This window comes from Natrix helvetica, assembly GCF_964273705.1.
Source record: "Natrix helvetica genome assembly, chromosome: 7".
Taxonomy (NCBI): Eukaryota; Metazoa; Chordata; class Lepidosauria; order Squamata; family Natricidae; genus Natrix; species Natrix helvetica.
In genome coordinates, this window is record NC_138558.1 from 23,265,594 (window position 1) to 23,292,444 (window position 26,851).

A 26,851-nucleotide genomic window follows, 5' to 3' on the forward strand; every position below is an offset into this window, starting at 1 on the left:
AGCCATGGAAATTGAGAATTGACTTGGTACCTAAAGTCAAAGCATGCTTTTAAAGGTCTAAAATGCACTACTGAGTCCACTTGAAAGGACAAGTAAGTCTTTTTTTCCAAGCTACTTATAGTTTTCAGAGCATTCCTTCTATTTACACAATTTCCTAAGTTGCTATTTTCTCCTTTTTTATCACATTAATATTATTTCATCATTGTTAACGTGATTTCATTACTGCAATAACGTATGTGTATATCAGGGTCTGTCTGCCTGCCTCTCTTTCTCTCTCACTCTCGTTGATGGCCCCATCAGAAACTGGTTTGGAGTAGGAAGATGAGCCACAACTGGGGCCATCAGACACGAACCCCCAGAAGTGTCCAGAAAACCTGGGAGATAAGGAAGACACAGACATGGGTCTGTCTGGAATCAAGAGGAACAGTCAACTGGATGGCTGACCTTTTGCACTAACAGAAGCAGGGGAGACTCGGCTGCTGATTTTTAGCCTCAATCAGTGGCAACAGACTGCGTACAATGAGAAACAGCTGCCGTAAGAATAATAGAAAGTGACATTTCTATGATTCTAATGAGAAACGCCTTTACTGGTGATTTTATTCTATGCATACATAGTATTTCTGGAATATTGGAAGAGCAGTAAATGTCAATCTTAGTCAAACTATCTACAAAATTACTCTTCTAACGTTAATTTATGGTTATTTTAAAACAATCAACTTACCCTATAGGAAAGTCAACATCTGCACCATAAGCAGTCATATGATAAAGGCCAAATTTTGACAACTTACTATGCCCCTGTTAAAAGAAAATAAACCATTTAACTACTTGACAAAGTTTTTGTGCCTTAGAAATAAGCATCAATACAAATCTTTGAGGTTCCAATTCCTATGGACAAAATTTGAAAAAAAGACTTGCCAGTGGTTTAAAATTATCTTTTGTAAAAAGAAACACTTCTTGAGCATGCCTGTTCTTAAACAGGCATGCGAAATGTTTGTTTTGTAACAATCCACCATATAAAAATGCACCAAAATGTACTATGATGTTTCGCCTTTACTTGTACACTTTGGCTTGTTTCAAACATACCATGTTTAGTCAGAGTTTGTGACCTTCACTAAGTAAGAAATTGTGATTAATCAAAACTGAAGATAACATTTCTGAACTCATCTCCTGAGGATAGAAAAATATTATTTATGGCAATGTCCAAACAGAACTGTTATTGCTTGAGTGAGTGAACAATTGTTTGTTTCACTGGCATATTCCAACATAGGGCACACATACAACTTTTATACCCATGATATATCAGAAAACAAATTATCCCAAGGAAGTCTTTATTATATAAATTAGGAGTAGATTGCTTTTATGGAAACAGACTACTCCAGCAGAAATTGAAGATATCTCTGTTGAGGCTAGGCAAATTTATTGGAAAGGAAAGGAAATGGAAGGAGAGTCTTTTTAATCTGTCTATTTCCCATACATGATTTTCACTCTAATAGTCAAATACTCATTTGTCTTCCTCTCTTTCTCCTCCAAATCCATCTACACACATGCACATACCCTGTTTCCCTGAAAATAAGACCTCCCTGGATAATATGCCCAATCGGGCTTTTGAGTGCATGCACTAAAATAAGCCCTCCTCCAAAAATAAGCCCTCCTCAAAAATATTGCAACACAGCAAGCAGCCACGAGGTGACCACGCTCGCCACCTCCTGCACGTCAAAAATAATAAGACCTCCCCGAAAATAAGGCCAAGTGCTTATTTTGGGAGTCAAAAGAAAGTTAAGATCCTGTCTTATTTTCGGGGAAACACGGTATATGCTCAAACATTTGCATTCAGCCACTTAATTTCACTTCCACAGATGTACCAGTCAGCTTTCCTTCCATGCTGAATGGCTGGGAACAGGTATCATTTTCTGCCAGTCCTTTAAGTACAGGTAATCCTCAACTTACAACAATTCATTTAGTGACCGTTCTAAATTGCAGCAGTACCGAAAAAAGTGACTCATGGCCGCTTTCACTGTTACACCTTTTGCAGCATCGCCATGGTCATGTGATAAAAATTCAGATACTTGACACTGATGATTCATATTTATGACCGTTGTGTCTCCCAAGGTCGTGTGATCTTTTTCTTTTTTTTGCAACCTTCTCGTAAGCAAAGTCAATGGCGAAGCTAGGTTCATTTAACAACTGGGTTACTAACTTATCAACTGCAGCAATTCACTTTAACAGCTATGGCAAGAAAAATCATAAAATGGGACAAAACTCACTTAACAAATGTGTTACTGTATTTTTCGGAGTATAAGATGCACCTTTTTCCCTCAAAAAAGAGGCTGAAAATCTGGGTGCGTCTTATACACTGAATACAGCATTTTTTGCCTCCTGAAATCCCGGCCCATTTTTTGCTCAATTTTGCCCCCTCCCAAGCCTCCAGGAGCATTCTAAGCTTCCTAATGCCCTTTTTCTGAAAAATTGTGACTCATAAATTGAAGTCTACCTGTAAAGAAGCAAATGCAGTGGTGGTGAAATTAGAATTGTTTACACAATTGCTTCAGGCTTTTCCTCAGGCCTCTGCCCTCCATGTATAATACATAATAGAAGACCAATAGCCAGACTAACCTCTCCGTCCATGAGGATATTATTAGGTGAGAGAGCTCGGTGGACTACTCCATGCTCATTGAGATACTGCAAGCCTTGTAGCACTTCAAAGGCGATGCATAATGTTCTGAAAGGACTGCAATGAAAGATTGCCAGGTTAGAATTCTTCTGAGGCAGCACAATATTGTTGGATGATGTTTGCATACCACGTTCTCATACCACATAGACTGGGAGATTAAAAGAGTGAAATTCACCTCATACTGTGAAGATTGCTGTAAATTGCTTTCATCATGCTCTGGGATTTGGTATTGTAGTGTTTTATTGTTATATTTAATATACTGTGAGTTAATTTGAGGAGGTATCTGACAACCAAAAGGCTTTTTATAGATAGAAGAAAAGAATTAAGTTGGCATTGTGATGGGTGACTAAACTGGAATTACAAATCTTAGATTTCTTTCTGGCTTGAAGACCTCATTGTCTCTGTAACTCAGAGTGACACCAATAGCACAATTTTATCTCTTCAAATCAAAATTCAAGCTGAGCTCAGGGATTTAGTCCAATGTAAGTATTGTCAAAACTTATATAGGTGAAACTTGAAAAATTAGAATATCGTGCAAAAGTTCATTTATTTCAGTAATGCAACTTAAAAGGTGAAACTAATATATGAGATAAGACTCATTACATGCAAAGCAAGATAGTTCAAGCCGTGATTTGTCATAATTGTGATGATTATGGCTTACAGCTCATGAAAACCCCAAATCCACAATCTCAGAAAATTAGAATATTGTGAAAAGGTGCAATATTCTAGGCTCAAAGTGTCCTACTCTACTCAGCTAATTAAGCCATAACACCTGCAAAGGGTTCCTGAGCCTTTAAATGGTCTCTCAGTCTGGTTCAATAGGAATCACAATCATGGGAAAGACTGCTGACCTGACGGTTGTGCAGAAAACCATCATTGACACCCTCCATAAGGAGGGAAAGTCTCAAAAGGTAATTCCAAAAGAAGTTGGGTGTTCCCAAAGTGCTGTATCAAAGCACATTAATAGAAAGTTATGTGGAAGGGAAAAGTGTGGAAGAAAAAGGTGCACAAGCAGCAGGGATGACCGCAGCCTGGAGAGGATTGTCAGGAAAAGGCCATTCAAAAGTGTTGGGGACTTTCACAAGGAGTGGACTGAGGCTGGAGTCAGTGCATCAAGAGGCACCACACACACACGGATCCTAGACATGGGCTTCAAATGTCATACTCCTCTTGTCAAGCCGCTCCTGAACCACCAACGACATCAGAAGTGTCTTACCTGGGCTAAAGAAAAACAGACCTGGTCTGTTGCTCAGTAGTCCAAAGTCCTCTTTTCTGATGAGAGCAACTTTTGCATCTCATTTGGAAACCAAGGACCCAGAGTATGGAGGAAGATTGAAGAGGCACATACTGCAAGATGCTTGAAGTCCAGTGTGAAGTTTCCATAGTCTGTGTTGATTTGGGGAGCCATGTCATCTGCTGGTGTTGGTCCACTGTGCGTCATTAAGTCCAGGGTCAACACAGTCGTCTACTAGGATATTTTGGAGCACTGCATGCTTCCTTCCGCAGACGAGCTTTATGGGGATGCTGACTTCATTTTCCAGCAGGACTTGGCACCTGCCCACACTGCCAAAAGCACCAAAACCTGGTTCAATGACCGTGGGATTACTGCACTTGATTGGCCAGCAAACTCGCCAGACGTGAACCCCATAGAGAATCTATGGGGCATTGCCAAGAGAAAGATGAGGGACATGAGACAGAACAATGCAGAAGAGCTGAAGGCTGCAATTGAAGCATCCTGGTCTTCCATAACACCTCAGCAGTGCCACAGACTGATAGCTTCCATGCCATGCCGCATTGAGACAGTAATTAAGTACTGAGTACATACGCATGCCTATACTTTTCAGAGGTCCGATATTGTTCTATTCACAATCCTTGTTTTATTGGTTGCATGTAATATTCTAATTTTCCGAGATTGTGGGTTTGGGGTTTTCATAAGCTGTAAGCCACAATCATCACAATTATGACAAATCACAGCTTCAACTATCTTGTTTGCATGTAATGAGTCTATCTCATATATTAGTTTCACCTTTTAAGTTGCATTACTGAAATAAATGAACTTTTGCACGATATTCTAATTTTTCGAGTTTCACCTGTATAATACAAGCAACTACATTTCACACAAAAAATTATGGCTATCTTCTTAAAACAGTTGGTTAATGGCCCCATAGAGCATGGAGCATGCTTCTCCAAACCCATTTAATTCATAGTACAAGAATCATACTTTACATGTTAGCTTTAGCTGTCAGGCTGACAAGTTAATACAAAAAGCATTTTATCTTCCCACTTCCCACTTCCCACCATCACAATCAACTTAGGTGTGAGACTGATCCGAAGGATGACATGACCTGATCAAACATTGGTAGAGAATCCTCAGCAAAGAGGTAGAAATTTTATATGCTGGAGCATATACATTCGCACATGTACTATATTCCGTGTGTTGGCAGGTGAACTACACCATGCCTGAAGTCTTTTCTAACTCTGTAGCAAGAGCATTATTATACACTTAGGTAAAGGTAAGGGTTCCCCCACACTTGCATGCTAGGTGTTTCCGACTCTAGGGGGCAGTGCTCATCTCCATTTCTAAACCAAAGAGACAACACTGTCCGAAGTCGTCTCCATGGTCATGTGGCCGGCATGACTAAATGCCGAGGGCACATGGAGTGCTGTTACCTTCCCACCAAAGTGGTCCCTATTTTTCTATTTGCATTATTTACGTACTTTCGAACTGCTAGGTTGGCAGAAGCTGGGACAAGTAACGGGAGCTCATCCCGTCACATGGCGCTAGGGATTTGAACTGCTGAACTGCCGACCTTCTGATCGACAAGCTCAGCATCTTAGCCACTGAGCCGCCGTGTCCCGATTATACACTTGGGATACTTTATTTGATCCCCAGATTTATGAAATGTGTAAATGGGAAATTGTACACCACTGAGACACTAGAGGGCCTCCTTTGCATATATATTGTCCACAAAAGATACTGTGAAAAGCCTAAACCAATGCATTTCAGGAGTCAATATAGGCTTAATTCCATACACCCCACTGCTTAAATTACAAACATGACATTAACTGAGGATTTAATTATGAGCCAATGAAGGCATTATTAACGTTCCCCTGGATCTGCAAGTCTTCTATGGGCATCCAGATCTACCTTATGCTAGAATATGTGCAGGTTGTGGGACAAAAATCACCATTTTTCATGTTGTTTTTGCACAAGTCAAGAACTCTATCAATAATTACTGAGAGGAAAATAGGGAATGACATAAGCAGACAAGACGACTCTAAAGTTTCTTTTTAAAAAAGTGCATCTGTTTGTTTGCCTAAGATCCAACGCTTAAAACAACTCTAATTAGATGCAGAGATGTTGCAGAGTTTTACAAGTAAGCTTAAAATCACACTGCTTGAGTAATGAACTGTCCCACATATATCAATGGGCAATTGCTGGATACAAAGACTCAAAAAATAGATCTTTTTAATTATCAGCCCTAAATCTTATTTTACACAAATACACGGAAGGTTTTCTCTTGTTCTTACCTCAAAAATATAGATTTAATTCTATGAAAAGTCTGTTCTACGTATAAAATCCAGATAGTGGTTGGCAAACAAAACATGAAGAGACATATTCCCCCAATTCTATAGCCAAAAGTTAATTTATTTTCCTTTTCCCCAATAAGAAATTTCAATAGTGTGGAAAAATAGTAGGTTGCTTGATTTTTAAAAAATAAGATTAATATGCTAAATAAATTCCTACTCCTTCTGGCCATTTAAAATTCATGTGGATTTCTGAGCCTCACATCCTAATTATCTGTAGCAAGAACATAAAACTTTTGTCTTTAGAAGCAAAAATTACATTTCATGCAGTTATATTATTTATCCATCAGACTCAATACTTTAATGTTTCATGTCAAAGGTCTTTTCTCAGATCTAATTGGAATTTTATATTTGTATAGCATCTATTTATTATATGTGCCATTCAGGTTATTACCATTAAGAGTAAGAATTCCCCCCCCCCCTAAAAAAAAATCACCCCAGAAAATCAAAGGCACAAGGTAAGAAAACACAACTAAAATAAAGTTAAACTTGATTAATCCTACAAATATTTAGGTTGCCATTTAATATTCAAGGTTTAAATCCCCCAGACCCACCCTATGGTGTAAAGAGGATCCATGTGTAGTGTAAATCCCCCAGACCCACCCTATGGTGTAAAGAGATCCATTTCGAGGGGAGAAAATTAAGTAAATTTTGGACACTGAATTAGCAACAGACAATTCTCTACATTTAGGAATAATTTTTACTTATTTCCTACCTTCACTTTAATCTTTCAGTATAAAAAATTATATGACTCCAATTTTAAGTATATGCATTTAAACAAAATATACCTTTATGAGATGGGAATATATCCTCTGGCCACCTGAAATTAACAGCCAGTGCAAAGAAAAAGAACCCTCTGTTTCCACATGGAGAATAATTCATGCTTTTAAAGCATGACCTCAAATAACCTAGGTAAGAGAAGAGGTAATAATACCCCATTCACTAAAGGAAATGGTAGTAAAGAAAAACAAAACTAGCTGTAAAGGAAAGCAAAAATTTCTAATGTTAAAAATGCAGTGGTGAGTATTTCACCAACATTGCACAAATCCCTATGGTGAATCCCTATGGTAATTCACAGTGAGTCGGCGTTTATTGGATTATTAATACAAAATTATAATGGTGAGAACATCTTAAAGGTATTCATACCTGCTTCTTACTAACTTTAAATTTTTGTTGTCGAATATAGCAATAGCACTTAGACTTATATATTGCTTCATAGTGCTTTACAGCCCTCTCTAAGTGGTTTAAATATTGCCCCAACAATCTGGATCCTCATTTTACTGACCTCGAATGGAAGGATGGAAGGCTGAGTCAACCTTGAGCCTGGTGAGATTCGATCTGCCAAACTATAGGCAGCCGGTGATCAGCAAAAGTAGCCTGCAGTACTGCACTCTAACCACTGCGCCATCATGGCTCCTATATAGATGTATTTAATTCCTACAATCCAAAATCGACCAGGGATCTAGAATATGCAAAAATGTCAAAGAACAGATATTTTGTACTGGAATCTAGATTTGGATCTGCCTGTTAGTTCAGAATACAAAAAGGCTTTTCTATATTCATATTTTTAATTTATTTTGTCTTCTTTTTCTCTTTGTGCATTGCAGGCTTTTGTAATTATGTGTTCCTGTACTAGCAATTACTTGAAATAAACAAGCAATTATATTAATCAATAATAACTTGTCCATCTTGTTTTTGTTGTACTTGTTTGCCTGGATTTTAAACCAATGTCTCTCCAGTACTTCTTGAGGAAAGGGATCGTTGAACTAGTGACATTTCATAGACCAGGAAAAAACTTTTTACATTTGTTTTTCTTTCTGATTACAACCCTTTGAATTCCAAGAATCCTTTAAAAACTTTTTCCAAGCAGCAATGAAGACCTGCTTGACAATAAAAATTACTCTCTAGAAAGTGCTTCCAGATATTTAAAATACTTGGAATTGAATCATTTTGAGTTTGGAATTGAGTTTCTTTGTGCTTTTTCAGCTGCAATTATTTTTAAAATAGCAATCCACTCATACTATCAGCTTTGTTTTTTCCCCCTAAAGAATTCCTAAGAGGAATTCTGTTTTTTCTTTCCTCAGATCTATATTTAATGTTGCATAAAATGACTTTCTGTACTATGCTCTAACTTAAAATTGCACAAAACATCAAATTTGTCTGAGGGTGTCCTGGACTGCTTCTCGTATTTTATCCTTTAAAGTGAGGCCAAATGTATTACATCAATTTAATAACATTTAAAGCCATGGACTAATGAAAAAGTGCTGATACAGCAGACCGACAGGGTTATACTCTCAGTTTCAACCCAACGCTATTATAATAGAAGAAAAAAAGTGAGTATAAAGCCTACCTAACCTTTTGGAACAAACACAATAGGGTATGATCAAGAAAAATAGCTGTTGAATAGTAAGATCTAAGGTAGGACAGTGGATAAATATTTTATGTTTCATTACTAGCCAACCTAGTTCAAGAGAGACTTTAACAACCTCATAAGCTGCCCATTTTCCTAACTGTGCTGGGTTACAACTCTTATCACATTAGGTAAGAACAGCATAAAGCAAGAAGCTATATAAGGCCAAGAAACATTGATTCCCTCTTTTTGTCTTTTGCAACATAAGAATTACACAATGTCTCAGTAATCCTAGGTTGGACTGGGCAGAATGGGAGGAAAGCATTTATTTTATCCAATCCCTTGTGCATAAATGCCCATAAGACCATTGTCCTTTGACAGAGGCAGTGAATACATACCATTAGAAACCAAGAACACTAAGTTGTAACTGTGTACTACAGCAGGTGAATGATTTTTCCAAAGAAGCCTATAAACCAACTGAAAGAACACCCACCTCAAATTAAAAAAAAAACTCCTACCCCTAAGGAATGAGTAACATTAAAATAAAACCAGAGGTAGTATTCAGCCAGTTCTGACTGGTTCTAGTGAACCGGTAGTGAAAATTTTGAGTAGTTCAGAGAACCGGCAAATACCACCTCTGGTTGGCACCGCCCCCTTCTATTCGCTACCTCCTGAATCCCAGCTGATGGCATCCCAGCTGATTGGCTGGGTCTTCTTCTGTTGCCTTGCAGAGAATGGAGCTGGAAAACAGGTTAGTGGGGTGGGGAGGAAATGGGGATTTTACAGTACCCTTCCCCCAGGAGTGGGGAGTGAATGGGATTTTGCAGTATTTATTATTTATTTATTTATTTAATTAGATTTCTAGACCGCCCCCTCTCCCCGAAGGGACTCGGGGCGGTGTACAGGTATAAATTTAAAAAACCATACAACAATAGTATACATAGCTAAAATTAGATTAAATAGCCCCTGTACGAATTTATAAAAATTAAAAACTTAGACCATAAAACCAATCATAAAAATTTAAAAATAAAACTGAGGTGGGAAAGCTGGAATTAGGCCAGGCCGGCTAGCTGAAACAGGTGGGTTTTGAGTTTCTGACGGAAGGAGCGGAGGTCCGTAGTCATTCTAATGTCAGGGGGAAGGTCATTCCAGAGGGTCGGGCCCATCACAGAGAAGGCCCTTCCCCTAGGCGTCGCCCACTGGCACAGCCTAGTGGACGGCACCCGGAGGAGTCCCTCTCTGTGTGAGCGAATCGGCCGAAGGTATCCTTCCCCTGCCATGCCCACCAAGCCACGCCAACCAAGCCACGCCACACCCACAGAACCGGTAGTAAAACTTTTTGAGTCCCACCACTGAATAAAACATACACTATATAGAACAAGTGAAATACGCTTGTGAAAGGGATTGAGTGTAATTCAGGATCATCTCTGTTCAACCCTCAGCCATAGCAATCTATAGAATAATGAAATCTTCTTCATTATGGTGATAAAGTAGTGAGGGACAGGATGGTGCAGCCAACAAAGTCAATGCAGTCCTAGGCTGCATCAAGAGAGAGTTAATCTCAAGGGAAGTGAAAATACCACTCAATACTACACCAGTAAGCCACACTTCAAGTACTGCATGCGATTCTGGTTACCACGATACAAAAGGCACCATAAAGAGTGCAGAGACTAGCAATAAAAATGGTAAAGGGTTGGAAGTTAAACTGTATAATGGACAGCTAAGGCAACTAGATACGTTTAGTTTAATAAAGAGAAGTCTTAGGGGTGACATGATAGCATCTTCCAATACTTGAAGGACTGTAATAGAGAAGAGGGAGTTGATTTATTCTCCAAAGCACTTGAAGGCAGGACAAAAAATAATGGGTAGGTAGAATCTCATCAGTGGGAGATCCAATCTGGAACTAAGGAGACATTTCCTGACAGTGAGAACGATTAATCACTTGAAAAGCTTGCTTCCTGGAGTTGTGGGAGCTCCCTTTTTTTGAGGTTTTAAAGAAAAGATTGGACAACTATTTGTCTGGGTTGGAATTAAGGACTCCTGCCTTGGGCAGGAGGTTGGACTAGAAGAACTCTAGATTCCTTCCAGCCCTATGATTCTATGATTCATTTGCAGTAACTAATTTATTAACTTATTTATTAATTTACATAGTACTCATTATATGTTACACTAAAAAATAAACAATGTTAAAACTGGAAACAATTATACAAAAAATACAGTAAGAGATGGCAGTTATTCATCATTTCCCAAATGTTCTCTACTTGGTGTCTAAATTTACCAGCTTTTTGAAGAGAAGCAGTGGGGAGGCTAACCTTATATAGTATATAGAATAAGAGAGTTGGAAGGGACCTTAGAGGTCTTCTAGTCCAAACCCCTGGTTATCTAACATGATCTCAAGAAGAAAACTGTTTGATAAACTTAATTGATCCACATTCCTAAATCAACTATTCTCTCTCATACTATCATTCTTGCCTCAAAAAATAAATCAACAACATAGTATCATGTAAACAGAGGGAGGAGAGTTGTTGCTGTTGTTGGTATCTATAGCTGGGTGTAAAACCAGCTCAAACAGCATGTTCATGAAACAAGATATGGCTGTTTGGCACATCAAACAGGTATATTTTACTCCCCAACGTTTTATTACAAGGCAATGCAATGCTTATAAAAATGCATGCGAAGCCACAGTTAAAACAGATTAAACCAGCATCAAACAGTGAATCCAGATCTTTCTCAAGATTAAAGAAATCATAGCTTCTGACACGAAGCCTAGGTTAACTATGATCTTTCCCCCCAGATATTTAAGATCATAGATCAGTTCAGAGCACTTGTAAAACAATAGATGTGCTGTCCCTATACAACATCTTCTGCATCTTTAGTTTTGAATTTTTTGTAGCTCTATTTCAGTTCCAAATGTGTATTTATTAAAAAAATAAAAGAATAATTAGGAAAAGCAGAGTTGGATTCTACATAAACAAATCATGACTAATGGGCTGGGTTTTTTCCCCTTTCCTTTCTTATATTATGACCTCACTACAACAAATACTGTTTTGGAAATGAATTTCTGGAAAAGGAATAAAAAGAAATAAATTCTAAAAAGATTACATACCCCAAAATGTGATTTGTCATACTTGGTGAGATTTAAATGGTTTATTTTCTTCCTACATGTAGGCAGGTAACATTACTCTTTTTCATTACATCATGTTGTCTTGAATTCTAATTTATTTTCTCAGACTTTGATCATAGTTCTCCATGTCTATGTATTCAACACTTAACTCCAGATTTTATTAAGACAAATAACATGGATCCACGACTGAGAACAAAAACAAAACAACACAATTGTCTCGTAAAGGGAGAATAGACATTTTTTGATCTGTATGTTGATCGATCAAGTTCTCTTTGACAAGATTAATTTGTCTCCTTCAATTATTAAAAACAACAAAATATTCCTTCCTCTTTCATTGAAGAGCATAAGCAGACTTTTTAATAAATAAAAATGATCAACTTTTCTGTGATCAACTCCTCTAGTGCTTGTTCATTTTCAGTACATACAACTTAGTGTACCAGTTCAATGCTCTAAATCAGGGGTGTCAAACTTGATTTCATTGAGGACTGCATCAGGGTTGTGTTTGACCTCAGGGGGGGGCGGGGTGTGTGTGGCCAGGGTGGCAGTTGCCAACTCGTCACTCATGTCAGGGGCGCCTGTGGTGGCCTGAATGCTCTGCCAGTTAAAACGGGCTTCCGAGCTCCGTTTTCGACTGCCACGGCCTTCTGCAACCCTCTGTCAGTGAAAACGGAGCTCAGGAGGGCTGCACGAGCTCTGTTTTTCACTGTCAGAAGCACTGCGGGCTGATCCTTCACTGTTTCGAGATCTAAATATCCCGTGAGCGGGATCCGGCCCCCAGGCCTTGAGTTTGACACCCCTGCTCTAAATGAAATCATCATAAACACAAGGCTTGAATCCATATCAGATTCTGATCCTGAATATATATCATGAGTATTCAGTTGCTAAAAAATACAGTATAGGTAGTCTTTGACTTACAACGCTTCATTTAGTGACCATTCAAAGTTACAATGACACTGATAAAAGCGACTTGTGATCAGTTTTCACACTTATGTCCATTATTGCATCCCCAAATCAATGGGGAAACCAGATTCACTTAACAACTGTGTTACTAATTTAAGAACTGCAGTGATCCACTTAACAACTATAGTGAGAAAAGTCGCAAAATGGGAAAAACTCACTTAACAACAGAAATGTTGGGCTCAATTATGGTCATAAATTGAGGACTACCTATATATAAGTATACACAAAGTATTGAAAAAATCTTCCCTTATATAAAGGCTATCTCTCATTTGATTATGCAAGATAATACAACAGTAATGCTTTTACTGTAGAACGGAACAAAGATATCTAATTCAGAAGGTAGGCAGTACTTCAATAAAAGCAAATAAAATCTACTCATCCGAATCAGATCATGTTTTCCACCAAGCTAGTAAAGAACTGCAGACATTGTCTGCTTCCGATCAAGGATTCTATGTATAACACATTATATCTCTGTATTTCTCTGATGGTTCATTGGTAATTTTTCAAAACCATAACCTCTGAAACATATGACAACTTTGTTTGAGTGAAGACATATTATGTTGACTTAGCTCACAAATTCAGAACTGTCCACAAAGTAACACAGGTGCCAAAAGTCTGCATACTATTTTCCTAGATTTAAATTTCAAAGTTTCAAAAAGCAATTTTTAAAGCACCATATAAAGTGCCACGTGAATGATGAAGAACAAATAAAATATTCAAATCCTTGAAAAAAGATTCCCATAAATGTTTGTGAAAATATAGGTATTCCTTGTGTAGCGGATGGCACTTTCCCTCATTATCCCAGCCAACAAAATATCAAAGCCACACAATGCCCCCATAAGCATCACAAAGTAGTGGGTGCATTTTTAACATACTGTGTAGCCTGTTTTCAGTGGTTCATGAAAACCTTGAGGAAGGAAAACACCATCCGTGATTTTACCTTGCAAATGCCCCTTCTGCTGTATTATCTTGCAAAATCAAATGAGAATAGAATTTATACAAAAGAAGATTTTTGAATGGTTTGTGTATGTATATATGAACGAAAAGATGGATTAACAGTGCTGTAAATGTTAACCTTCAAACATGATCTTTTCTCCCCTTAGCTAAACCTTTTAAGAGCCATACACATTGACACACAAATTGTCTTCCTCTCTCAGACTGATATTAAATACTTGTTCCAACTTACATGCAAATTTAAGTTAAAAGCAGCTTGAGGATAGCAACTAGTTCTTAGCAAAGGGACTGCCTGTATCATACTAATGGACAATACAAGTGGTAATAAAAATGCATTCATTAATTCTGAAATATATATTTCTACATACTCTTCATAATTTTCTCTCTCTCTCTTTCTCTCCCTCCCTCCTTCCCTCTCTATTCATAAACATGCACACAGGCATACGTATACAGTATGTGTGCACATATTTATATATCTGCAGAATGTCTATTTACACATACACACACATAGAGCAGAATGCTGCTAAATTAGTATTATGTACTACATATTGGGTTAAGATTAATCAGTACTTAAGACTTTCCATACACTTAAACTCAATTGGCCACATAATGAGAAGGAAGGACTCAGCAGAGAAGAGACTAATGCTGGGAAAGATTGAGGGCAAAAGAAGAAGGGGATGACAGAGAATGAGGTGGCTGGATGGAGTCACCGAAGCAGCAGGCATGAGCTTAAATGGACTCCAGAGGATGGTAGAGGACAGGAAGGCCTGGAGGAACGTTGTCCATGGGGTCGCAATGGGTCGGATACTTCACAACTAACAATAAACTCAATACAAATTTCTAATTCAAAGAACCTATATTATTTTGTTTAAACTTTTTTTTCTTTTTTGCTGAACAACCACAATTTATCTTCACCTAGAAAGAGTCTTTAGAAAGGAAATAAGATAAGCATTCTACTACCATGGTAATACAATACAATAGTAGAGTTGGAAGGGACCTTGGAGGTCTTCTAGTCCAACCCCCTGCCTAGGCAGGAAACCCTATACCGTTCCAGACAAATGGCTATCCAACATCTTCTTAAAGACTTCCAGTGTTGGGGCATTCACAACTTCTGGAGGCAAGCTGTTCCACTGATTAATTGTTCTAACTGTCAGGAAGTTTCTCCTCAGTTCTAAGTTGCTTCTCTCCTTGATTAGTTTCCACCCATTGCTTCTTGTTCTGTCCACAGGTGCCCTGGAGAATAGCTTGACTCCCTCTTCTTTGTGGCAACCCCTGAGATATTGGAACACTGCTATCATGTCTCCCCTAGTCCTTCTTTCTCTTAAGCTAGACATACTCAGTTGCTGCAACTGTTCTTCATATGTTTTAGCCTCCAGTCCCCTAATCATCTTTGTTGCTCTTCTCTGCACTCTTTCTAGACTCTCCACATCTTTTTTACATCGTGGCGACCAGAACTGAATGCAGTATTCCAAGTGTGGCCTTACCAAGGCATTATAAAGTGGTATTAACACTTCACGTGATCTTGATTCTTGGTAAAAGTGTGTAAATTAAGATGCTTTTTGAGACTATAGACTGCAACAATACATCCACCAAACTTGACCAAGAGAAACAGAACAATCCAATGGGCTTTATGGAAAAAGCCCTGGTCTACTCAAAGGGGTAGACTTTGCTAAGTAGGCACGTGCAAAATTCCAGTTTTTCAAGTGGGACACTACTACAATCTTTGTTTAATTGTTTTACGCCACTGATTCATCATCCAATGTTCTAAAAAATGATTTTATACTATCCGAGACATCTAATTCTCTTTTAAAACGCTAAGCTGCTCTTCCAATTGTATCTCAGTGAAATATTGGATATCCTCCAATAAATAAACTGAAAATTAAAACACAGAGAGACAGGGAAAACAAATTAAATAGAAAAAAGAATAATCTTGCAAACTCATAATAGAAGAGGAAATATACAGAAATATACAAATACCTCATATGTAATGTATACAATGATCAATGACTTCATAAGCTTAGCTGTGAAAAAAGGATCAGACAGCTGCAAAGCTGCTATTTTCCATTTTGCAAGGAAATATGGACTGTCCACTCTGGTATATCTTCAATTTCAACACAGCCTAACAAATTTCCTGCTGACTTGACATCAGCTTATGTTACAGGTGCAAAGGACATTTTTTTCTGACAAGTGTAATGAATTAATCTATAAACCATAAGGACAGCTTCTCTCATTCCGTAAGAGTTTCAAAAATTAATTGCAAAAGCATTCACATCAACTTTTGGCTGTTCTGTCTTGAATTAATACAAACATGTATGAAGCGTTGGAAAATCTGTTGCAAAGCTAATTCACCGAAATGGATTAAGGAAGAACATAATGGACTATTTCCCTTTCTTAAATTATTTCTGGCTATTGCATTGAAAAAGCTTACAAAGGAAAACAAAGTTCACTTTAATTAAATGCAATACATTTTTTTTTCCTGGGCACACTGGAATTCTTCTTCAGGTAAAATATCATTTTTGTTATACTGAAGCCATGCCACATTACTGGCTGGAGCATGGCACAGAAAAGATATTTCATGTGTATGTGCTGCTTAATGTGAATCTTAATAATTGGCATTAGCGCTTTCATATACATTTCTTTGGTGGGGATTTTTTTAAAACAGTTTTGAAAAATGTTTCTAGGCTTTAAGCTTTTTGATGAACAATGGAAATAAAATATTGAAAATAAAAATTATGTTGTTTATGTGTATATAGAAGAAGGGGACGACAGAGAATGAGGTGGCTGGATGGAGTCACCGAAGCAGTAGGCATTAGCTTAAATGGACTCCAGAAGTTGGTAGAGAACAGGAAGGTCTGGAGGAACGTTGTCCATGGGGTCGCGATGGGTCCGACAAGACTTCACAACTAGCAACAAAATGTGTATATATGCATATATAAGCAAGAATTTTCAAGCAAACCTTTGTGTGTATAGAATACTTTGAAACCAAGGATATATTGGAGACACTGTAACTTTGCTTTTACATAAAATAGTGTGATATTTTAATGCCAAAAATGTAAGGCCCAATTCAGGCCGGGGGGAGGGGAGTTCACTGTATTTAAAAGAGTTGGAACATTCTGTTCTGTTCATATTGTTTTAAAGGATTTCAGGCTCTATAGTTAAGAGAAAAGAGGCAAGACTATAAGTCTCCTGCATAAGATTGTACTTAGGATTTTTTTCAATAAATATAATAATTCAAACACAATAAACTTAAAAGCATAGAAATATTCTAAATAAATACAAGTAAAGAAAAATGTTTTTCTTTTTGTTCCTTTTTTTCACCATTACTTGCAATTTAGATACTTAAAACTCTTTATAATCAACACACAAAGGATCTTTGTAATGTACACACAGTTCTACTGTAAATTCCAAGAAACTGTTTTTAGGTTTATATTTTTCAAAGGAACAAATTTTAAGCCCCAACACAAACAAAATATAGTGGGGAAAATGTCTGGCAGGTTCTATCATTTTCAATTAAAAAAACACAACTTTTCTCCTTTTTCTGCAGAAGTAAATATCTGTTTTATTCTAAGCGTGTGTTAATCTGGCTGTCAGAAGGATAAACCAAAGCTGGAAGATGTCAGGTATATAGACCTGTAAGGATAGTTAAGGTTTTAAAAGAAAATGTGTATCTGGACTTTTTCATTTAAAGTAGATAAACTTTCAGTTTGCATATTTCCTTGCCGTGTTTTTTCTTGATGTCATACCTTGCTGGTTTCCGGTCTCGAAGCAAATCTTCCAGGCTGTTTCTACAATGTTCAGCAACAACCACCAGCCTCTCTGATGGAAAATATAGGCAGGAACAAAGACAGTTTTAGTATAATAATATGCATATAGACACCAAACACTTTTACTTTTAACATCTTGTCAAAATTAAAACCATATTATAACACACTGCATCATATAATATAAAGAAGATGACTACTTAGTTTAATGAGATATAACAGAATGAGGAATCCATAGTTCTGGGATCATCAATAGGATCCAAAATGCCACCTATGATGCCATGAGGCATATTCCATTTTTTGGTTTTAGTTTTTGTTTAACTGCAAACAAAATTTCAAAAAGAATCTGGAATTCCACAAAGTAAAAAATCTCCAAATTTACCTTTGCTTCCAAGAATGCCCCTGGATTCTAGATAGGCTCCATACGGATTATTAGAAAAAAATTATTGGGAATTGTAGTTCAGTGCTGGAACTGAAATGTGTCTGTCTACCTGGCAAAGATAAGCTGGTTGTTGAGGTGTAGTCTGAATCTGTATAAGATGCACCTTTTTCCCTCAAAAAAGAGGCTGAAAATCTAGGTGCGTCTAATACACTGAATACAGCATTTTTTGCCTCCCGAAACCCTCCCCCTTCACCATAATGGCCGTGCATAGCCTTTAGGAAGCTTCCAGAGTGCTCTTAGGGGCTGGGAAGGGCAAAAACATTTGCTCAAATTTGCTCCCCCAGTCCCCAGGAGCACTCTATAAGCCTCCTAAAGGCTATGCATGCCCCTTTTTTTGAAAAAAAAAAAACACCTGGCCCGTTTTCACAAAAAAACAGGCCATTTTTGGGAAGTCTGCAGAGTGCAAAAACTTTTTTAAAAAATTGCCTCTTAATCTTGGTGCGTTTTATACTCCAGTGCATTTTATAATCTGAAAATGCGGTACTTTGTGAATAGGCAAATCTCTCGCCCTACAATTGTTTTTGTATGTCAACATGTTCAAATACAGGCAGTCCTTGACTTACCACAGTTCATTTAGTGACTGTTCAAAGTTACAAAAGTACTTAAAAAATTGACTTAGGACCATTTTTCACATTGACGGCCATTGCAATATCCCCCTGGTCATATCATCAAAATTCAACTGACTCATAGTTATAATGTCCCAGTCATGTGATCACCTTTTGCGATCTTCTGACAAGCAAAGTCAATGAGGAAGCTATATTCACTTAACAGCCATGTTACTAACTTAATACCATGTTTCCCCAAAAATAAGATAGGGTCTTATTTTCTTTTGATCCCCAAAATAAGCACTTGGCCTTATTTTGGGGGAGATCTTATTATTTTTGAGGTGCAGGAAGCTCCTTAACCTTGGCCCATGGCCCACAGATCAGCTAATCAAGAGGGGGGTGGAAGTTCTGTTTCTGTTTCTGGCACACTCTTGCCAGCCCTAGCGTTGCTGGACCTGCTACCTTACTTTTTGTGGCCGCCACTAAGAGAAGGGGCGATGTAGCTAGGGTTTGCGGTAGCGGCCTCTGTGATGGCAGGTGCACGTGGAGCATGTTCTTCCCCCCCCCCCCCCCCAGGAAATGGCAGGGACCGGCTAAGCATGGGTTTAAATATTTTAGGGGAGGTCTTATTTTGGGGGGAGGGCTTATTTTTGGGGAAACAGGGTAAGTATTCTACAATAAATCCAGGGACATTCAGATCACAACTATCTTCCTAGACAACTAAATATTTCAATGATAGATAGTAACCAACAATCTTCAATTTGTAACAATAATATGAAATTAAAGAATTATTGTTCATTTCAGGACTAAATTGCTAGTCCCTTAACTCCCAAAGAATTGAGTAATAAATCTAACACTGGAGGTTTTTAAGAAGAGATTAGACAGCCATTCGTCTGAAATGGTGTAAGGTTTCCTGCTTGAACAGGGGTTGGACTAGAAGATCTGCAAGGTCCCTTCCAACTCTGCTATTCTGTTAAATAATATTATTATTTTTAAATTCCTTAATTGTTTTTTCATAAACTCTTATATGACTACCATTCTGCGGTCATTAGGATTAGGAATCCTTTTGTTCATAGGATCTAATAAATCTCTGCCAAAGGAAAGAAAAAGCTGTATATTCATCCTTGGGATTCAGCAATTTTAAGAAGAACGTCACAAAGGGGTATTTTAGGGCTTGATGGAAGATGCACACATATGGAATAGGGGAAAAATATCTCAAACTTTGGAACTGACATACTTCATTTCCTTCAAACAGAGAAAACGTAGTAAATGAAATATTTTCTGCTAAGATAGTATGAGGTTTGTTAATAGATCTTTCCCTGCTAATGAAGCATTGGCTTTAAATCCTCCTTTGGGATAAAAAAATATCTATATATATATATATATTTCAAAATTAATAAATGGATAAAAAATTACATGAAATCTGACTGGTGACACTACATCTCGATTTACTGCTTATTAATAATAACTGCTACCATGTTTCCCCGAATATAAGACAGGGTCTTATTTTCTTTTGACCCCCGAAATAAGCACTTGGCCTTATTATTCTTATTATTTTTGAGGTGCAGGAGGTGGAGAGAGTAGTCACTGCTGTTGTGTTGCAATATTTTTGGGGATAGCTTATTTTTTGGGTATGGCTTAGTTTAGCGCATGTGCTCAAAAGCCTGATTAGGCTTATTATGTGGGGAGGTCTTATTTTCAGGGAAACAGGGTATTTAACTGCCAGTACCAGTCCTGTTTCATCTAAATGCAATCTTGGTGAAACAGCTTATAACAAGACTAGGGAACATAAGGTTAGGGTTAGGGTTAGGTTAGTGCCTTTTGCTATTCCTTTTCAATCAAAAATAAAAGACTTTTTCTTGCAGGGACCTCCTAATGAATTGTCTTTCTAAATCTGGAGCAATCCTATCACACTTCATATAAGCCTGTATATAAGGATTCCCGCTTTAACAAACAAAATGCTTAGTTATATAGGATACTTTAGTTATATTAATTATACAACTAAAGCTAACTATAACACAACTGACACCGGTAAAAGAACAAAAAACTCACTTAAAAAGAAACTAAACCTATCACATTTTCCCAAAGAGCACTTTATGCTAGGATACCAAGAAAACAATATACTGTAATCTATAATCAATTCAAAACAGTATTTAGAAAACGGGGGGGGGGGGAAACCTCAACCTTTGAGCCAACTATATATATAAAAGTACACTATTCATAATAGACAATTCACACGCAATATACCACTGCTAAACAACTGGAAAGTACACTATATAAATAGAATAAATGCAACTGGGGAAAAACCCGAAGAGCTGTAATACATGCAGCTAGCAACATTCTGGTGGTGATTATATGTAAAGAGTTTCTCAAATTCTCCTGCCCTTCAGATTGTGAATTTTAATTTCTAGAATTCTCAGCAATAAGGATGTTTGTCGGGAATACTAGGAGTTAATCCACATAATTATTGGCTATTCAGACAGGGACATTTGCGAAATAAATAAAAAAAAATTGCAGAATCATCTCACTGCCAAATTGTACACAGCTAAAAGCTGTAGAGCATTGTAATTCTAAAGCAAAAATTTCATACTTTTATAGTAACCCAGTCCAAAATCTCATTATTTTCCCATTAAGAACTTATGACAAAATACATACATACATACATACATACATACATACATACATACATACATACATACATCTTTGGTTGTTCGGGTTTTCTCCCGCGTAGAATTGGAAGTATCTTCACGACGTTTCGATGAAGTCTCATTCATCATCTTCAGGCTGCTGCTTCCGGCTTGGTGCTTCCGGCTTGGAAGCCGGAAGCACCAAGCCGGAAGCAGCAGCCTGAAGATGATGAATGAGACTTCATCGAAACGTCGTGAAGATACTTCCAATTCTACGCGGGAGAAAACCCGAACAACCAAAGATGTACATACAAACACCCGCGAAAACCTCAGAAAACACACACACACACACACACACACACACACACACACACACACACACACACACACACACACATATATATATATATATATATATATATATATATATATATATATATTACAACCCCTGGTATGCCCAAATATGGGAGGAAGCTCACTACTCCCTCTTTCTGTCCTTCGGTTCATTACAGAAAACCATCCAGGCAGAAAACCATATTTTTATTTTTAATGTTGCCTTTTTATATTTGTGTTGTGTTTGTGCTGATAAATAAATAAAGGGAGACTAGTATAGATCCATTTCAAGCTATTTAGCTCTCATCAGCTAGCCATACCCTTACCCAGGTTAGGCTAGCTGATGAGAGCTAAATAGCTTGAAATGGATCTATACTAGTCTCCCTTTATTTATTTATCAGCACAAATACAACACACACACACACACACACACACACACACACATATGAGATATATAAAAATATTTGAAGTTTTAGGAGGTGGCACGTGTTTGATTTTGGATCTGAAGCTAAGCAAAGTTAGGTCTGGTTAGAACTTAAATGAAAGATCAGCTCAAAACAGAAGCCTTCAAGACAGCATTTGAACTCCCTATTGGTTGTTTGGTTTTGTTAATTAATTTTATTCTAGGAATTTTAATTGGTTTGGGAACTGTTTGGGAATGTTTACTGGCATTATGTATTTATCTTGTGTGCAAAATTGCCAAGAGTGGTTCAAGAAGGCAACAGTACAGAAATGGGCTAAGTAGTCACTTACATTTACTATTATAATTGTTTTTAATTGTTTTATTACTAAAGTATAACACTTAAAATGAAGAATGAGGAATCTGTGATGTTTCCTATGCTTCTTTCACCTCTTCTTTTTTTCCCATTCATAGAAATATTTGAAGAATTCATCAACGAGTAACTGTTAAGCACTTCTTGAAATATGAAAAGTTCTCAATGTTTATAGCATAATAGTGACATGTGTCAAAGCTCTTGGCTAATACGTCTATTGATTACGGGTTTCAGGCCCATCTCAATAAACCTTTTCTTTCCTTGTTTGTATCTCAAAATGAAGTAAAGATCAATCTAGTGCAAACCTATCCTTTTCTCTTCTCTCTGCAACATTATCTAATATTGACTTTTAAGTTACATTTTAAAAAGTCATTGTGCACAAATTAACTCAAAATGTAAAAAAAGAAATTAAATGGAATATCATTCAGAGAATTAATAAAACTAAATTGCTAGTACTGCAGAAGGACTAACACAGACTTAATCCCTATTATTCCTTAGTATGCCATACAAAGGATATATTCCTCAAGATGTGCTAGCAATGGAAAGAAAATCTTCTCTTTAAATGAACAATAGGCAAGATTCCGAGATGGGATTTCAGCCAATGTGCAAAGGATTAAAATCATGCAATTCCAGGTGTCAATATCAAGAATAATTTTTACATAAATATTAATTGCATCAATGGCATACACAACATTAACCAATAGTTAATGTTGCTTGCTTGATCTCATTACATATGCTTAAATCACACCAGAAAAAAAGGGACAGGAAGTTAAAACTAACTTAACTCCATGCATTTAAATGAACTAAATGCACTAAGTACTTCAGAATGTAGGCTATTGCTTCTGGTCTACCACAAAATGCCCTTAATTTTCATTAAAATCATGTTAAGCTATAATGTGGTTTGTTTCATGTTATGTAGCCTCAATGACTATGGATGTAAACCATGATTTATGGCATAGCGTGATTTGTGCATTCATCTAGAGCTTTCTATGAAAATAACAGCCAATTTGCTGCATACACAGGCAGGCATATTAAAATAAACCAAGGCTAATACAAAGTAAAAACTCAGCAAGTCCAACGTATATATCACAACCTTCTCTACATTCAAAAGACAAGGCATATGAATTATGAGCTTACATCAACATTCTATGACCTAGTGGTTTCCAGATATGCTGAATGACAGCTATCACTGTCCAGACTACATGGGATTAATAGGAATTATAGTCAAGTTGTAGAGAGCCAACAGCAACCATATCATGTTATGATATCATCATGAAAATGGTATAATTGTGTAATGACATTATGACACCTGGTAGAAATACATCAGTCACCTAATGCAATTTGCCCCTACTTATGTTGAAGAAAGCAATGTTTCTTAAAACACAAAATTTAAATTATAAGAAATTAATATGCTTCATTTCTTTTTCATATGATGTGAAAACAATGCAATTTAAACTGCATCATTCAATGATTTGCAATATTCTGAAGTCTAAAAGGAACATATCAGGAGGTGTGAATGACAGCTGGCTCATCAAGCTTACTGTTATATGTGCCAGCAATAAATTCTATAATTTAAGAATTTAGGGAGTAGGAAGTGGGGAAGAATTGTTGAGAGCGCCTTCTGTCAAGCACATTTCTTTTCAACCTCCAACATCAAAAGAGAGATTTAAGGAAATAAAGTGAAAGCAAAACCCACTGATGAAATACAGGACCCGTGAAATAAACGCAGTGAATGAAGTTCATACATTTAAAACCAAATAGAGCCCAGCAAAAAAAAAAAAAAAAAGCTTGAAAGAGACAAAGGGGTGGAAGAGAAAAATATATAGAGAGAGTGTGAAAAAGAAAAGGAAATAGCTCAAAATTATCAGTGTAATCTGAACTACAGGATAACAAAGCCGGTAAGGAAACAGCAGCTAGACACATCTGTGTCTGTTATGTGTAACAATAGCGACAAGATTGAAATATGCTTCAGCAGAGTCAGTCTGGAGGAAAGCAAACAACTGCCTTCGGGAAAAATAAATGTAGAAGTCTTTGAAGTCTCTAAAACTCTGAAGAACATAGTCAAAATAATTACTGTAACAGTCTTCCAATTACACCCAAAAAGTTACGGGGTTGAAAAGAACAACACACTTACCATGTTTTCCACGAGAAATATCCACGTACTGGCAAAGCCGGGGATGTGTAAGTGTCTTAAGAATTTGAAAGCGCCCCAGGATCTTTATGGAATTTGGAGTCAAAGGTAGACCATTGCTCCCACAAACATCATTTGGAAGAGCTGAAGCAAAAAAGGTGAAAGCTCCTAATTCTGAATCCTTTAAGGGAAACATGTCAGAAGTCTAGAACATGGGTGCCCCTGAAAGAGAAATGAAGAGGAATTGATAGAAATAGGTTGCATTTCTACTTTTTACAACAGCCACTGAGGCAACAGAAAAGCTGCTAAATTATTATTATCTAAATTATTAGAACCAAATAAAGATATTTATAAATCATGAGGTTACTTTAGTTGAGATTTCTTTTATACCATTCAGGCCACTCCAAATAGAAAAGCCTAAATCTGAGATTATTCAGGTAGCCTTTAGAAAGAAAATATATGGATTAAAGAAAAATAAAGTGTGCTTTTTTCCGTCATTGCTGGTTCAAAAAGAAATAAAAGATAAAAGTATTTCACTTGTAATGAAACTCAAAAGACACCATTTATTTCCAGACGGAATAACCGTAAAGAACAAATAGGAAAGTATTAAAAACAATCTCAGATAAATTTGACATTAAAAAGAAAAGACAATATATTAGCATTATTTGAGATCTATCAGAAGGGTGTATATACATTTTTGCTTATACATTTTACTTATAAATCAAATGAAAGCTGCTTTGATAGTACTGTACTGTTTTTTAATTGGGGGATTAAAGTTTCATAGCTGAGGGCACTGATACTTTAAACATGTATATAAAAATAGCTTTCTCAGTACTGGGCTACTGGTCCCCTGAGTTTCAGACAGCTGAATTTTCCATACCCAAAGATATGCTGATAATTACACTGAAATGTTTTACCTTGCAAATCATAATCTATACCTGTACTATTGTTTACTATGTTACAGATATGTTCAGGTTCTGGGTGAAGACAATTCACTATTAATACCTTATTTAACATTAGGGTTAATTTAGCTGACATGTACGATGAGCTGAAGTGGGAGTAATCCATTGTATATCCATAAGTATCTCCATCATGTCCTTGGTGAAGAGGATGAGTATCCCATAGAGAAAGGAACATATTGCTCTTTAGCTAATAGAAGACTATGGCAGTGGTTCCCTGTTGTATCCTCTAACCAGCGGTCACCACTAGTAGTCTGCGAGAAAATTTTGGTGGTCCGCAGAATCTTTGCATGTTTTGCATTTTTATATTGCACTAAATCAGGGTTCCTCAAACTACAGCCCCTGGCCTGGATACAGCCCGCTGAAGCAAATACTCCCACTCGCTGACAGAATGTGGTCCTTCAGGCACTTAGCTTGGCTGCCTGTTTAGCAGCTCCAGCCCTTCCCTCCCTCCCTCCCTGGGAGTCCAGGCGCTTCAGTGAGCGGTGCGTGAAAGTTCGGCTGGGCTCCTTGAAAGAGAGAGTTTGAAGGGGCCGATCTAGCGCCCAGGTTGGCTACAAGGCAAACATCCATTCTTGGCCATATTTGAGATTCCTAGCTGCAATGGGCAGCAAACCTAGGGTTGACCCTGGGCACTTCTCTCCACTAACAGGGAGCCAAGCTAAATGCCTGAAGGACCCCATCCAGTCACTAATTCATATTAGTGGTCCACAGGATTTAAAATTATGAATTTAGTGGTCCCTGAGGTCCAAACGATTGATGACCTCTGCTCTAAACAAGCTCAAAGGGATTCAGTTTATAAGGCCCTTTGTGGACATGCACCACTGGAAGATATGAGGGGTTCAGATACTGTTTATTGATCAACCTCTCCATGGAATGAAGTTTTTAGTTTCAAGACCCAAAGGAGACATTCATAGAAGTAATTTTTTCACTATCTTTAACTAATATTTTAATACACATACATTTCATTATATGAAATAAAGGCTCCATTCAACAGGATCCATTTTATTTTTCAGCAAACATGATTTACAATTTAAACTATTGGAGAATATATAATGGTGACAATGAAGCCTCTGGCATGTATTAGTTTCCTTGGAACGTTCTACAATATTTGTAATGAAAAGCAAATGAAGTCGGCATAACTTGGACTAAAATCGTTCCCATGGATAGGAATTAGTACCTTTGTGGGTAAAATAAGTAGGCTTCATAAAAGCAAGCCATGAGAGAGAAAAAACATTGAAAATCAAAGTATTGAAAAGCAGGATAAACAAAGAAACAAAAATGAAGCAGGATAGTTGAAATTCCTAAAGCAATTGGAAAAAAATAGTTAAGAAATGAAAAGGGCAGTGGAGAATAAATACAAATGGCACTGGAACTAAAGATGTGAAGGCCTGGCGGAGAAAAGCAGGAACTGTTCAATTCCTGTTGCATATTGAACAATGAAGTAACTCCTAATACAATATTTTCGTAACAACAACAAAAAAATAGAAAAGCTTGTCTTAGTACAGTAAAAACTTTACTTTCACTCTCTGGGAATAAATAATAAAAACAAAGGATAAAAAGAAGTGAAAACTGCTAATGAGGAAAGTATTTTAAAGTCATAAATAGAGACAGATCAGGCTTTCAATACAGC

At 37.1% G+C, this 26,851-nt stretch overlaps 1 protein-coding gene across 1 annotated transcript in view; it reads right to left on the reverse strand.

The window, feature by feature from the left end:
* The window catches only part of TBCK (TBC1 domain containing kinase), a 106,358-nt gene that overhangs the window by 78,194 nt on the left and 1,313 nt on the right, over positions 1-26,851 (reverse strand). The window contains exons 2-5 of the mRNA XM_081959935.1: positions 24,263-24,479; positions 17,391-17,463; positions 2,614-2,728; positions 722-795 (exon numbers count right to left, since the gene is read on the reverse strand). Coding sequence (XP_081816061.1) covers positions 722-795; positions 2,614-2,728; positions 17,391-17,463; positions 24,263-24,455 — 455 coding nt within the window. The 5' untranslated portion in view covers positions 24,456-24,479. The remainder of the gene's footprint in view (positions 1-721; positions 796-2,613; positions 2,729-17,390; positions 17,464-24,262; positions 24,480-26,851) is intronic.